Source organism: Vicia villosa, unplaced genomic scaffold, assembly GCF_029867415.1.
Source record: "Vicia villosa cultivar HV-30 ecotype Madison, WI unplaced genomic scaffold, Vvil1.0 ctg.000794F_1_1, whole genome shotgun sequence".
Lineage (NCBI taxonomy): Eukaryota > Viridiplantae > Streptophyta > Magnoliopsida > Fabales > Fabaceae > Vicia > Vicia villosa.
This window is the reverse complement of record NW_026705351.1, coordinates 163,292-178,438: the sequence shown is the minus strand read 5'-3', so window position 1 is coordinate 178,438 and position 15,147 is coordinate 163,292. Positions and strand designations below refer to the sequence as shown.

General features: G+C 35.9%; 2 protein-coding genes across 4 annotated transcripts; one reads left to right on the top strand and one right to left on the bottom strand.

The window, feature by feature from the left end:
* The first annotated feature begins 346 nt into the window (after positions 1-346).
* Positions 347-8,771, top strand: LOC131631243 (helicase-like transcription factor CHR28). Of its 3 annotated transcripts, none has more exons than XM_058902039.1 (12): positions 352-451; positions 2,212-2,429; positions 2,514-2,673; positions 2,756-3,363; positions 4,518-4,589; positions 4,695-4,772; positions 4,864-5,767; positions 6,437-6,567; positions 6,773-6,994; positions 7,230-7,799; positions 7,891-8,100; positions 8,267-8,771. In XM_058902039.1, the coding sequence occupies exons 2-12, from the start codon at positions 2,319-2,321 to the stop codon at positions 8,369-8,371; spliced, it is 3,171 nt and encodes a 1,056-aa protein (XP_058758022.1). In that variant the 5' UTR covers positions 352-451; positions 2,212-2,318; the 3' UTR covers positions 8,372-8,771. The 3 variants fall into 3 exon arrangements, with proteins under 3 accessions (XP_058758023.1, XP_058758022.1, XP_058758021.1); XM_058902038.1 differs by lacking the exon at positions 352-451 and adding an exon at positions 459-708; XM_058902040.1 differs by lacking the exon at positions 2,212-2,429 and having other exon boundaries at positions 347-451.
* Positions 8,772-10,664: 1,893 nt separating this feature from the next.
* Positions 10,665-12,748, bottom strand: LOC131631245 (protein ASPARTIC PROTEASE IN GUARD CELL 2-like). The gene has a single exon (XM_058902041.1). It carries the CDS (start codon positions 12,478-12,480, stop codon positions 11,032-11,034), a length of 1,449 nt encoding a protein of 482 aa, XP_058758024.1. The 5' UTR covers positions 12,481-12,748; the 3' UTR covers positions 10,665-11,031.
* Between the last annotated feature and the right edge of the window lie 2,399 nt (positions 12,749-15,147).

Below are 15,147 nucleotides of genomic sequence, written 5' to 3'. Positions count from 1 at the left end.
AAAATAGAACTCCATATGCTTAACATCATGTACATATTAACGCAAATATTTTTGTATCTAAAATTGATGATATACAAATTTACGTTGTGTGAGTGAATGTTGTAAAATATTTCTAAAAATTAAATTTCATATATTCAAGATCTTGCAAAGACTTACAAAATCTTTAATGAAATTAAATTGGTTATCTCTAACTAAAACCTAATATTTATTTAATTATTTTTGTAGATTATTAAAAAAAAATATTTACAAGTAAAAAATATTTGATTTTATGAGTAAAAAAGATATTTTTTTTAAGCAAAATACAAGTCCAAGGTATATATAAGAATATAAATATCAATATACAGAAGAAGACAGAAGTGAAGGCAAGAGTAAAACTGACGGAGGAGTAAAAATTTGGAATCGTGCAAAACCTTAAAATCCATTCTCATTCCGCCTTCGTCACCGATTTTACGTAAGTCAAATTCAAACCCATGTCGTTTTGATTCTCTTTTACGCTTCCGTTACTGCGTTTTGCTCTAGAACCCTAGTCTCTCTTTCAATTCTCAACCGTTGCGTCCTTCAAATTCCGTTCAAAAAATCAACTCTTTTTCACACATTTCATAAATTTAAGCCCAATTGTTAGTTATTCACTGGAATTTTATGGATTCTCACCTTCGTTTTGGTGGTTTTGTTTGATTGGAATGTGGGTGTGATTGTGATTTCTATCAGGTTTAGTTATACTTTGATCTGGTTTTTGTTTGTTTGTTTTCTATTGTTCTTATTACGATTGTAATTTCTGTTGTTGTATGAATTGGTGTCGAAAAAAAATGCATTTTTGATCATGCAATTTTGTAAGGTTTATTGATGATGGGGGTAGTAGGTTTAGGTTGGTAGCTAAGAGCAGGAAATTGATTTGATTGATGAGTTTGTGATGGATTTTGGCTGCATTATTTATATACTGTTCAAGTTACTCTTTTTATGGATGTCCTTGTTCCTTATTTGGGGGTAAGTTTATTAGGGTTTTTCGATAATTGTTTGAATGGAGCTCTGCTTGTTTATTAAGTAGTTACTAGTTAGTTGGCAATGCATCGAGCAGATAAATTGCATATTAGGGAAAGGGGAATGAGTGGCGTGAGCCTATCAGTCCACAACAAATAGGGTAGGCGGAAATAGATTTAGAGTTGAGTGGTCTAATATGGACTTAATTCATTACTAGCTATTATGGCATTTTTTGTCGGATTCATGTAGTTGACCCGACCTAATTAATTAAAATCTCAACCTGTTCTCTTTGGTCAGAAAAATTATCGTTGTTTTCATATGGAAAAGAATTTTATTGGAGGAAAATTTCTCACTCAGCACTTGACTAATTCTGAGGGTAGCAGTAAGGTAGTAAAATATAAAATATCGCAATTTACCTTGCAAAATTGGCAACTTTATGATTTATTTTGCCCTGAGCTATCCAATCCCATGCGAAATCATTTCCTATATTGAATTGATGAAATTTTCGGGGAAAATTGAATATGGGTGATATCTTCAATTCTTTGGCATTTCAGTGTCTCAGATTTGCAACCAGTTCGCTGGCCAGGTTGCATGAAAAGCACTGTTCTTTTTTTCATACAGTGAGCAGACAAGGGAAAAGAGAAGAGATAATGAGGAGACTAGGGTTGGAGAGTTTACATTAGATTGCGAGGAATAAGCATCGACTTGTTTGGGCCCACTTCACTTCAATGCTGCTTTTATTTCTTTTTAAACGGTGGAGGCATTGGGCTCTATGGCCCAAACTCCTTGTACATGAAACAAAGAAATCAATAATGCATTATTTCTTCGCGTAATTTTCTTGGAGGGTATTATTTATCTTTCTATATAATATTTATTTAAGTGTGTGCGTACACGCACGTGGTCGTGTGCGTGTGTGTTGCAGCAATAACTTATATTCCATCCCCAATTTTGATCAAAATCACGATTCTAACTACCTTGGGTAGCAGCAATAATTTATTGATATTTGTATGTGTTATACTTCTTCCCTTATATGTCCCCCTCATATTGGTTGGATTTTTATGAAAAAGGAATAATGATATTGTTGACCAGATTTTCTAATATCTATAATGAATCCTTTTGGTGTACATATCTGACAATTGTGGCTTGGAGTTCTAAAAAATAAATGCTGTTTTCTTTTGATGTCCTTCAGGTTATATATACTCATGATTTGGATGTTTTCTTCTATTTTTGCAGTGCATATGTTAGAAAGAAGGGGGAAAACTAAAGCATTTCCTCCATTTAGCAAATAGGTTTTTTTGTTTTGTTAAGGAAACTGGAATTGTAGCTCAGCTTTCCGGCTGATGCTTGATAATGTGGACAATATTCATCATTTCATCTACTCAACTTGGAGACTATGTATTCATCTAGGTTCTTGGGTTTCTGGTTTAATTTCAAAACCTAACAAAAAAGTGGTGGGTGAAGCCGTTTTCATTTAGAGAAGGTTTGCATTTTACTCTCATGTATGATGAAATGATCATGATCCTCTTTGAATGCAGGTTCGCTCAATTTCTAGTTCGGCCGAGGAAAGAGAAAGTTGTTATCTAGATTCCATGGATATTGCGTATATAGATATTAGTTCGTCGGATGATGAGTTGGAGGAGATATTAGATCCTGGGAGAATTCTCCCAAGATGGGCTGCTTCTGAAAGGAATTCAGGTAGGCGATTTTTATCAAAGATCCCCTCTGATGGAATTTCATTTTAAATCCGCAATCATCTTATATGTAATATTACGTGCAGATTCAAGAAGGGCAAATGGCAACACAAGTCAGCATCAGACAGTAAATTCCCGAATTTCTAATTCTCATGGTACCGATTATCAGAAAATGTCATCTCAACAAGGTTTAAAGAGGACCGTTCCATCATCTTTTCAACCTGGTCCTAGCAATGGAAACACAAGTCAACATCAGACAGTAAATTCCCGAATTTTTAATTCTCATGGTACCGATTATCAGAAAATGTCATCTCAACAAGCTTTCAAGAGGACCCTTCCATCATCTTTTCAATCTGAAACAAGGGCTTTTCCAACATCATCGTTTGTACCTAATAACAGAGTAAGCAACTTAAGTAGCAGTCAGCTTCATGATGCATACAGGAGTCGTCCCCATGGAGTAGGACCTAGCACGTCCGGTGAGAAGGGTTTTTTTCGTGACATTGGCAGAGGCAATGATGGAGATCGTTTCATGAATCAGAATGGTGGGACCAGAGCTCTTCCTCCATCTTTGATGAATGGAAAGGCAATAACTCCTCCATTTGCTAGTTCTAGTGAATCAGCATACCGTTCTGGAGTAGGTGATGAAAGGGCTCCTGAAACTGATGAGAGACTAATTTATGAAGCAGCATTACAGGTATTTCATTACGTTTATCCCGGTATTTGCATTTATAATGCCTTAGATTCTCAAAATTGTATGAATGAAATATTCTGTCAGTTAGGTTTTAGTGAAAATCATTTAGTTGAAAGGATCATTTCATCTCTTGATAAAAAACCTTTCGTTAATTGTGAATCCATGTTGTGAAGCTTCATTTGGAACTTATATCGCGTGTGAAATACTGTCAAAGTTGACTCCTTTAGAAACTGGTGATAGCTGTTGGCTGGGTTTAAGATGCAGTGCGTGTGGATAATCGGGTGAATTTGCTTGCTTGTTGTTTTAGTTTTTGATGTTCAATGTCAATTTTCTTTCTTAGAAGGGTTTGAACTCTTCTACATGCCAGATATCTCGTACTCCTATACAGGCACACCAGGTTATTAAATTGTTTTACCTTAGGGTGTTAAAACTATTATTTGAATTCATCTTGTCAGAAAATAGTGTTTATGTTTTAGCAGAGCTATCTAGCTTGTGCCGTACCTTCTAGTTACTTCTAGTAGGTTCTGTATTAGTCACTGCTGTCAGTTGATTTTGTTATAGTTAGTTCTTACTAACTGATTGTAAAGTTATTAGTTAGCTCACTTTATACCAGTCCTCTATAAAGAGCACTGTTGTATCTTATTACCAAGCTATATATTGCATTAATGTCTGTGGTATAGATAGGACATTAGAAACATATGACATTAATGTCTGAAAGTGTGAACTAAATTTAGGGGAATGCCTGAGACTATGCTAATACTGAAACTATAAGGGAAACTTGGGCATACTTCAAAAAGTACAAAAACCAATACCACCTGTCTCAACATAAATACAAACCCAAACAACACATGCTACAAACAACAATACCTCTAGGATTGAAAATACAATAACAACACCCATTTAAAATAGTATTTGTAGATTACAGTAATCTGCCAGGTGTATGGGATAAGACAGTTAAATCGACGAAAAAAAATTAGTACATGGTTTTGAGATGATTTGATTTTAAATCTTATGCTTCATTGGCGCTTCTTCTGCATCAATATGATCTGTGGAAGATGCTTCAAACATTAAATTCTCAGTTTGTCGTATATTAATCTTTATTATCACTTAGAGGTTGTTGGGACGGAATATTGTGAATGATGAATTTGGTGTTGCAGGATATTAGTCAACCATTAAAAGAAGCCGATTTGCCTCCTGGTATAATGGCTGTCCCTCTTATGAGACATCAGGTATTATGGTCTGTCTATTATACTGTAGCAAATATTGTGGAACAGAGTATTATATCATGTTATAATTATTTTGGATCATTTATTTGTTATCACTTTATATTCCAGAAAATTGCATTGGCTTGGATGCTTCAGAGGGAAAACAGGAGTTTGCATTGCTTGGGGGGGATTTTGGCTGATGATCAGGTTAATCTTTGAATCATCATTTTTAATCAGTAGCAAATGGTATTTGACTGTTGGGTGTTTTTATCTGACCTTCATAACCTTGTTCAAACAGGGCCTTGGAAAGACAATTTCAACAATTGCTCTCATCCTAATGCAAAGGCAATCACAGATAAAATGGAAAACAGATGATACATGTAACCATAAAGCTGAAGCCTTGAATTTGGATGACGATGATGATAATGGTAGTATTGATGTGGAAAAGCTTAAAAATGATGAAGAATCCGCTGATACAAAACCTATTATTGAACCGAGTAGTTCAACACGGGCACCAAGCAGGAAAAGGCCTGCTGCTGGTACATTGGTTGTCTGCCCTGCAAGTGTTCTTCGGCAGTGGGCCAGAGAACTTGAAGAGAAAGTTGGAGATGAAAAGCTTTCTGTCTTGATCTTTCACGGGGGCAGTAGGACAAAGGATCCTGTTGAACTTGCGAAATATGACGTGGTTCTCACAACATACTCTCTTGTGACTAATGAAGTTCCCAAGCAACCGTTAGTTGAGGATGATGATATGGATGAAAAAGATGGAGAAAACTTTGGCTTATCCTCTGATTTTGCTGTAAAAAAAAAGAGGAAAAAGACATATAATGGAAGCAAGAAGGGTAAAAAAGGTAAAAAGGGAATAGACGGTTCTTCTTTCGATTCTGCTTCTGGCGCTCTTGCAAAAGTAGGTTGGTTTAGGGTTATTCTAGATGAAGCTCAAACAATAAAGAATCATAGGACTCAGATGGCCAGAGCTTGCTCCAGCCTTAGGGCCAAAAGAAGGTGGTGCTTGTCTGGCACGCCTATTCAGAATACTATTGATGATTTATATAGCTACTTTAGGTTTCTGAAGTATGATCCTTATGCTGTGTATAAATCATTCTACTCTTCATTAAAAGTTCCAATATCCAGAAATTCAATTCAAGGTTACAAAAAACTTCAAGCAGTTTTGAGGGCCATAATGCTACGTCGTACAAAAGGTGAGTTTTTTTAATAATCTGGCTGCTCATTTCTTGGCTGGATAGATTGTAAAAATTTTCCGTTTTCCTAGCTTGGTTTAGGTGATTTTGCAATATTGTTGCTGGTCTCCTCAAGTAAAGTTCATCACTATAATTTTCTAGTATAAATATTTGAATGTCGCCTTGCTTTATTCCAAGGGGTTTATAGTGGTTATATAAAAATAACTTGCCAATGGAGGACTACCTATCTATTAAACCAGCCTTGATTGGCTAGATATACCTGTATATTACAATAAAAGCATAAAAGCACATCAATTAATTGATTCCATTTAGTCCTTCCCTTCATCACTTATAAATAATGAACTTATTATTTATTGATGGAGTGTAGTATGCAAATAGTTTTATATTGTCGATGTATTAAACTTTCTTGCTTTTGGAATTATGGAATTATTCCTTCTATTCAGTGAGTTCATCCTTAATATCTGTTACTGAGTCTGACCATAATGTATAATGTAATGAATTTGAGATTGTTTCCAAATGTTTTACCATAAATATAGTATTGTTAGGTTGAGGGAGTGGTTTGTTTGAGTAAGCTTGATTGGTTTGTGTCTTGAAGTTGAAGTCATGTTTACTGTATGAGGGGGATTATTGGTCTCTTGTGTTTACTCATCAATTTATTTATTTGTCCAGGAACTTTGCTTGATGGCAAGCCGATAATCACTTTACCACCTAAAACAATTAATTTGAGTAAGGTGGATTTCTCGTATGAAGAGCGGGCCTTCTACAAGAAGTTGGAAGCTGATTCACGTTCTCAATTTAAGGTTTATTTCCTTTCAAATTTCTTACATTAACTTGAACGTATTGTAATGATACCGTTTGTTTTTTCTTTTTGAAATTAGCGTCTAGAAATTTATTTTGACAGTGGGCAAGTCAATTGCGAATTATATGATTTTGTTCATCTGGTATTTCTACACTGATGGATGTTCTCAGTTTGTAGTTCTGAAAAGTAATGCTTGTAATTTGCAGGCATATGCGGCTGCTGGCACAGTGAATCAAAACTATGCGAATATTCTTCTGATGCTTTTACGTCTCCGTCAGGCTTGTGATCACCCACTTCTTGTTAAAGAATACAATTCTGATCCTGTTGGAAAAGATTCTGTTGAAATGGCAAAAAGGCTTCCAAAAGAGATGCTGATAAATCTGTTCAATAGTCTGGAAACAACTGCCGCTATATGTTGTGTCTGCAATGTGAGTTAATTTTGAACTGATAATTTCATTATTTGTTTCTTTGTTGCAATTATGCCTCCTTTGAGCGTGATTTGGTATACTTTTGGTCGTATTTACAAGTTTTACTATTCCTATAGTACATGTTTTGTTATATGTCTAATATTTAACATTAGTAGGACCACTTCTCTATGGTTTGAAATAGTAGCTATGCTTTGTCATTAAGGGCTCTGGCTGATTTGTACTATGGTTTCAACAGGATCCACCCGACGACGCTGTTATTTCAATGTGTGGCCATGTCTTCTGTTATCAATGTGTATCAGAACATTTGACAGGTGACGATAATATGTGCCCTGCAAATCATTGTAAAGAACAAATTGGTGAAGATCTTGTGTTCTCCAAAGCAACTTTAAGGAGTTGCATCTCTGACGATCTTAGTGGCAGTAGTTCTGGAAGTTCAAGCCTTGTTGATTATTCAATAGTACAAAATAGTGATTACAGCTCATCTAAAATCAAAGCCGTCCTTGAAGTTCTGCAGTCAAGTTGCAGATTGAAGTCTACTTCTGGCAATAGAGATTCACCGCCTTCTGATGATTCAGATATTGAAGATTTCGATTCAGATGTCAAGGTTACAAGAGTCACAAGAAATTTTTCAGAATGCACAACTGGCGGACCACTGAAGGCTATAATTTTTTCTCAATGGACTACCATGTTGGACTTGGTTGAGACATCAATGGAGCAGTCTGGCATAAAATACAGGAGACTTGATGGTAGGATGACTCTGACTGCGAGGGATAGAGCTGTTAAAGATTTCAATACTGATTCTGAGGTTTGGCCCTTATCTAATGTGTGTTTCAAATGCGTAAACCTAGGTTGTCTTTGGTGGCTGACTAACTTGGATATTTTTTTTTCTTCTTCAGATTACTGTTATGCTGATGTCTCTAAAAGCAGGAAACCTTGGTTTGAATATGGTTGCTGCATGTCATGTTATTCTTTTGGATCTTTGGTGGAATCCAACTACTGAAGATCAAGCTATTGATCGAGCTCATAGAATTGGACAGACTCGTCCCGTTACTGTGACGCGGATCACCATAAAAGATACAGTTGAAGATAGAATCCTGGCTCTTCAGGTTTAATATCTATCAGTTGAATTTTATTATATGTGCTAAAATGAGGTTATACTTGGTATAACAAAACTTGAATTTAGAGTTTCCTGTAGTTAGGCTTAGTAGTCAGTGGGGAATTGAGGTGATTTGTGAGTTTTGAATTATTTTTTTGTTCACCTGTATTGTGCAGGATGAAAAAAGAAAAATGGTGGCTTCTGCTTTCGGTGAAGACCATGCTGGAGGTTCTGGAACTCGGCTTACAGTTGACGATCTTAAATATCTTTTCATGGTATAGATCCCTGCTGACTATGGTATGTATGGTGATTGGTCTTCAAGTTTTGCTTTTGATGGCTCCACGTGAAGTTATGAAGGTGTATGGCTGATTTTTTGTTGGCTGCTGACATTTGTTGATCATGTTAGCTGGTGAGGCCTGATTAATTAATCCATGTAGTAACTTATATGTTTTGAAAGCCCACAAGGGCATTTTTGTCCTCCCAACTGCTATATAGCTTAAAGCTGTAAATAGGGTAGTTAAGTATATGGTTTAGGATGATGTTACCTTTGGTGTACTTCTTTTACAGTGTACAATTTTTCTAAATACTACTTTGCTTGGAAAGCAATGAAAGGTTGTTAAGATGTTCCCTTTGGAATTGTTGATCATAACGTGGAGCTAAGTTTATTGTGATTTTGTTTAACTCTGATTTAAACATGAATAAAATTGAGTTTGACTCTGCCAGAGTGGTCAATAGCGGAGAAGAGTCTGCTAGAGTGGCCGGTCGCTATGAGAAGAGTCTTACTGGTGCTGTCACTACAGAGTAAATTACGGGATACTAGAGCAGAGCAGTTCTTGACCCAGAGTGGTGGCTGGCCCGCCTTCCTTTTCCCCTTTAAAAAACCAAAATTACCCCTTAAATATACAATGTTGGGGTTTTCAATCAAATTTCAGTAGACAATTAACTTTAACCTTTCTTCATAGACATTAAATGTCTTCAAGAGTCATGTGTGTTTTGATTTATGAATAATGGGATATACTGGAGCAGAGCAGTTCTTGGCCCAGAGTGGTGGCTGGCCCGCCATCCTTTTCTCCTTTAAAAAACCAAAATTACCCCTTAAATTTACAATGTTGGGGTTTTCAATCAAATTTGAATCGAGAGTCAACTTTAACCTTTCTTCATAGTCGTTAAACGTTTTCAAGAGTCATGTGTGTTTTGATTTATGAATATTTTATTAGTTAGATTATTTATTTAATTTTGCATTAAATATATGTTTATAATATTATATGTAATTTGTCTAAAAAATAAGTATAGCCGTCATCATATGCAATTTCACTTTTGAAGTTGGCTCTTCCACGCCGCTATACCCTAGACTCTACATCTAAGTTTGATTTTGCAATTTCACTTTTGGAGTTGGCTCCTCCGCGCCGCTATACTCTAGACTCCACATCTAAGTTTGATTTCGCGCCGATACTTTGGACTCCACATCTTAGACTCCACATCTAAGTTTGATTTCGCGCCGATACTTTGGACTCCACATCTAAGTTTGATTTCACGTGAAAATATATATTTGTGTTTGCATTTTAAACTACTTATCAGTGGAGCATCAAAACATGACGATTAAAAGCAAAGTATATCCCATGTGATGTTAGTTCTGATCAAAGTGTACAATTGCACGATTTCTTTCCTTTCACCATTTTTCACCAACAATCTTGCCTTTTGGTGGGCCTATATAAAGTGCTTACACAGCCATGGAGATAAAAAACAAAGTATCATTTTCACTTCTCAAATTACCTCATAGATGATGATTGATCAATCCCTCTAAAAATGTGACATTTTTACCAGAAACATGTTTTCATATGACCGAAGTATGATCTTGGATAAAACATTATGGTAGAAGTTCTATGTAGCCGATCTCATTTATTGGAATAAGGCTTGGTTGTTGTTTATGTTTGATTTGAACATATATGAGTGTGGATTAAGAAACTTTTCACACATATTCAGTTCTCTTCACATCACCATATGGGACATGTAAGTATTCTGTGTTTCCTGACAATAATCAACCACATGAAGAAAAGAAAAAGACAACAGTGATTTTTCTTAATCTCACATTTCTCAAAAAGAGAAAAAGCATATGGTTGCACTCCAACTTGAGGTCCCAACCAACAAAGTTAGAACATAGAGCCACAGACAATGGTCTCAGATATCTATAATAGTGGTGGTGGCTCCCTTTCCCTCATGATTCAGTTTCTGTAGCAGCTTTCACACAAGGGTAGAAAGAGAAGATAGAAGAGAGTGGAATCTGTTTAAGTGAAAGAAAGAAAAAAAGTAACAAAGAAAAAAAAAGAAAAGGCTCAGTCATTAGTAGAAAGAGACCAACCAAATCATTTCTTTCCTACTCTTCAAGTTGAGTAAAAGGGTCATCTTGAATCTCCTCATCACTATTTACAACATATAAAGATTACTCTTTTGCCCAACAGAGCAAATAACCTTTTCTATGATTCTTTTGACCATGTTGAGGGTTATTTTAGGAATGTTTGACTCTTATCATTCTAAAAACATTTTCCTTTAGCTTAAGTACATAAACTTAGAGTGCTAACTTTTGCACAAAAACTCAATAAAACTACTAGTTTCACATGCTTTACTTTTACATGTACTTTTAGGGGCTAATCAAAAGAGAGATTAGACTATATATTAATATGAATATATAACATTTGATGACACATATGTGGCTTGATTATTCCATTATCTTAGTACCATTATTATGTTACATTACTAATACTAACAAAATTTAGAATGTTACATCACACTTGACATATTATCCTTAAAGTCTGTCATCCTTGAAGTCTGTCTATGGACCTTATAGTCTGTCATGACTTTGGCGAGCCTTCGAGATCCGATTGACCATTTTTTTTCGAGATCCGATTGACCATTTTTTTATAAGTATTTTTTGATAACACACTTAACATACATTGGGTCCAAATCCCACATATCCATTAGCTCCATCTACTGAAATTTCAATGCCTTCTTGTTGGATGTTCCCTATGATAGAAAGGCCAGAGGAAGAAGAAGCAAATGCAAAGCAGAAAGTTCCAACATCATCCACTGGAATTAAGAAGTTCCTTGCTGGAAGGGTCAATATAGGCCCACCCAAGAAATAAAATGATATGGTTGGAACCCGAACCGTCATAAACCCGTTTAAATCATAACATGTGTCAAAAATGGATACCCCGGATGATGTCCGGGGTAGGTTTGTCGTTTGAGCAATAAAAGCATCTCGAAATGCATCATAAGCCGCCACAGGCAGCCTCGTCACGGCTGTGCCAGTGTCCATGACTACCCCTCCCTCACCCAATTCGCTTAACCGAAAAACATCTTCCGATATAGGCACCCTTAGGCCCCCAACTCCTAGGCCCGAGAGCCCGATATAATAAAAACTCGGGGCCCGTGGGTTATGGATAAGAGAAACCCACGAAGCCCCCACGGGCACTGATTCACGTCCGAATTCTAATGATCCGGACGATTCAATGCCCCGACTAACTAAACAATAACTAAACATACTACCGGTTTGTCCGCCCAATTGGCCCACAAAAGACATGGGCCCACTTCCAAGGCCCAACAACCCGGCTGCTCCTACGAACATCCCCTGGTTCCGATGCCCGCACCCGATAGCCACGTTTTGGATCACAGTTCCTCCTAATGTAACAGTCTCAAGAGCAAGTGTCCCTTTTGTATAGGACCCATCCCCATAAGAAACTTCATATTTGCACCTCCCTTCATGACACCCTGCATTCTCCACACGGCTGCACACGGTGGAGCCGCAAGACACACCCGCATAAGACGATGAATCTCCCGGGTTAAAAACCGGGTCGGATTGTCGATAACATTGAGTACAAGGTTGACACTGGACCCAAATAATGTCACTACCCGAATCAATAACCACGTATTGGTTTTTTGGCGGGCTTCCAACTCCTATTCTTACGAAATATTCTCCACTTCCTTGCTCCATACCCGAAACCACATCCGACCCGAATTCCTCTGCTTCGTACCCGGAAGCTCCGGCGACACGGCGCACAACGGCGGCGACCCTTTTGGAATCTCTCTTCATTCGTGCATCGAAACGGCTGCGATGATCACGGGAAATGGTAAAGGTAGGAATTTTATCTCTGTGAAGTAGCTTCAGTTTCAGTTTTCCTGATTCTGATTTCTCATAGGTGGTTTCAGTTTTGGCTTTTTGGTTTTCTTGGGGTTGTTTTGTTGTATGAAAAGGCTTCAACTTTAGTTTTGTTTCTGCAATGGTTTGTTTCACGTTGAGGTGTTGGAAATTAGGGTATGAAAGGTTATGTGAAGGTGATGATGAAGTTGAGGTTGTTAGAAAGAGCAATGGTAGAAGGAGTAAAACCAAAACCATGATGTTTTATTTGTTTATGTATGAGAGACAAGGTTGTTGGTGTTTATGTTTGGGAAGTATAAGGATTTATGTTGGAAATGTGTGTGTGGTGGAGGGATTTTATTTGGTTGGGTTTTGGGACTGTAGGGAGAAAAAAGTTGGTAGTGTGGAAATAATTGAATGTGGGGGAGTATTAGTTTTTGTAGTTTTGTATTTGGAATGGTTTTTGTCTAAGTATGAGAGAGTGAGTGGAAAGGGCCATGCATGTTTGGGATGGTGATTTCCAGCAAGATGGAAAGGTAGTTGGTGAGGTGGTGTATAAATTTTGTTAAGAGATTTGATGAGGTAAATAAAATCATGATCCTTAACTTTTGATTAATTGTGTTGTACTTGTTTTGTCTTTAATCTACTTTCCTAATTACAATTAGAGTATACAATTGATGTGCTCAATGATCAAATAGCTTTGAGACACGAACATTCCAATTACATACGATATTAACAAATCGACATCAATAATTATTTAAAAATAATAATTGAATCAAACGTAATCATATGTATTAATGTCTTGTCCGTAGTGGATACTGACCTATCTCGAACACATTTTTTTTATAAGAGATGGAGATGGTTTTAGTTTTACAATTTAAGAGAATTGGTGTTCTAAAAATGAAGCCACCCGTTTGTTTCTTTTTTTGTGACTTTTATGGTCATGCCAATTTGATTTGGTTAATAATGGGAAGAGAATAGAGAATTAAAGAGTGTTTTGATTTGGTTAATAATGGGAAGAGAATAGAGAATTAAAGAGTGTTTTGTGGGGGGAGAATGTAATTAAGGAGTATATGAGCCTTGGTGTTTTGTTGTGTTTGATTACATACGGTATTAAAGTTTCAAGGAATTTCCTAGTTAAATCAGAAAAGAAGAAACTATGTGTAAAGTGGGATATGCACACATTCACCAAATTAGACAAACGTTTAGGGCACTGTCTGCTCTTTTCTAAGTTACTTTTCTTCCCTAAGATTTTAGGGTACTTTTCAAGAAATTAACTTGAATATAGTGTGTAAATTTTTTTTTTTGACAAAATCACATTTTGATAATTTTTTTAAATGTTTTTGGTTGGATATAAATCAACTTGAATATGAAGTGTGTAAAAAAAAATTGATTTTGATAATTTTTCAAAAAGAATTTTGGTTGGATATAACTCAATCTTAGAAAATCATTTTGTAAGGTGCAGGTTGTTCCATTTAAAAACACATATTCATGTGATATATTATTGATGCGAGACTTTTAACACACTTTCACACATTTATGACTAAACATCTGAAGTGTCTGAAGCGTAAATATAAACGACTAATGAAGTGGAATCATAATATTAGGTGGTCAAACAAATCTTAAACGAGACTCTGATACTATGTTAAAATTAGAGTTTGACCTAATTCAATCTTACAAAATCGACATTTACATTTAAGAGTCTGATGTGAGACTCTTAACAGATCTTTTCACGTTCAGAACTGAACACTTGAAGCATGTACATAAATGACAGGTGGCCCAATAAAAAAACTTGATACCATGCGGTGCATCGGATCTTGAATTTGACTCTCAAACAATCTTAAAATGTGACTTGAACCCAACTCATCCATACATATATAAACTGAATTGTAAGGTGAGAGAAGTCACTCTATATAAACTCTCTCCAAACTCAATCTCTTAACGATGTTGAACTTTGAGATTTTTCTAATATACCCACCTCACGTTAGGAGTGACAAAACAAGTTTGCCTCGCTGGGTATGCCTATTTTCCCCTCACTTTTTTGCGGTAACAGACCAAATTTTTGGCCCGCACCTTTTAATATATTTGCCTTGCTCCGCTTCGCTTTTTTTCCAGACTTTTGCAGGTGCGGACATTAACATAAAATTTATAATTTTTAAGTTTAAAAGGAGTTCGGCCTGCCCTCATTTTTTCGTGAGGCAGGCCAATTTTTATACCTACGCCTCCAACAATGTTCGCTCCATCCCAGTTCTTTTTTTGCGGACTTTTGCGAGATGTACTTAAATAGGACGACATACCCGTTTGCCACCCCTATTTCATATTCGTCACTATTGAATTTGGTGTGTGAATGTTAGTGGTGGACTATCCATTTTTCGATCTCTAGCCTCGGATACCATCTTAAAAATTGTGATTGTAAGATAAAGTTTACCTTAACCATAAACACTAATGAGGCCATATTTGCTCTATTTAAAGTTTATACATTATTCTTTGCAATTTAAAAAATTATGACGATACTCTAATTTTGTTACAATCATAGTTCATTTAAACAAATAATAAATATTTTATTAAAAGAAATAAAATAAAGGAGATTCCAATCAATGATTTTCATGAAGTAGGGAAATTTTAAAAAAAGAAGATAATTCCATTTGGATGTATTAGTTCATTTGGTGAGTACTATCATCTGCACATATAAATTTTATATGCAAATAGAGATAGAAGTATTCTTTTGATTTTAATAAACAAGGTATTAGCCATGCCAATATATTTAGAAAAAATATATAAAATATTTTTGAAGTTACAAAGTTTTTTTCCTCTAATATTCTTTTAACAAAATAAAATAAAAAGAGAGTTGGAAGGAACTTAATTATTTATTGAGTAGGATATGCGCCAGCTTTGCATATTTGGCTTCTACCTAAAATAAATAAA

What these genes read in the sequence shown, in the direction of transcription:
- LOC131631243 (XM_058902039.1), top strand. Translation starts at nt 2,319, where the DNA reads ATGCTTGATAATGTGGACAATATTCATCATTTCATCTACTCAACTTGG. An exon ending in TGCTTCTGAAAGGAATTCAG is followed by an intron (nt 2,674 to 2,755) that starts GTAGGCGATTTT and finishes TATTACGTGCAG; the next exon opens with ATTCAAGAAGGGCAAATGGC. An exon ending in TTTATGAAGCAGCATTACAG is followed by an intron (nt 3,364 to 4,517) that starts GTATTTCATTAC and finishes TTGGTGTTGCAG; the next exon opens with GATATTAGTCAACCATTAAA.
- LOC131631245 (XM_058902041.1), bottom strand. Translation starts at nt 12,480, where the DNA reads ATGGTTTTGGTTTTACTCCTTCTACCATTGCTCTTTCTAACAACCTCA.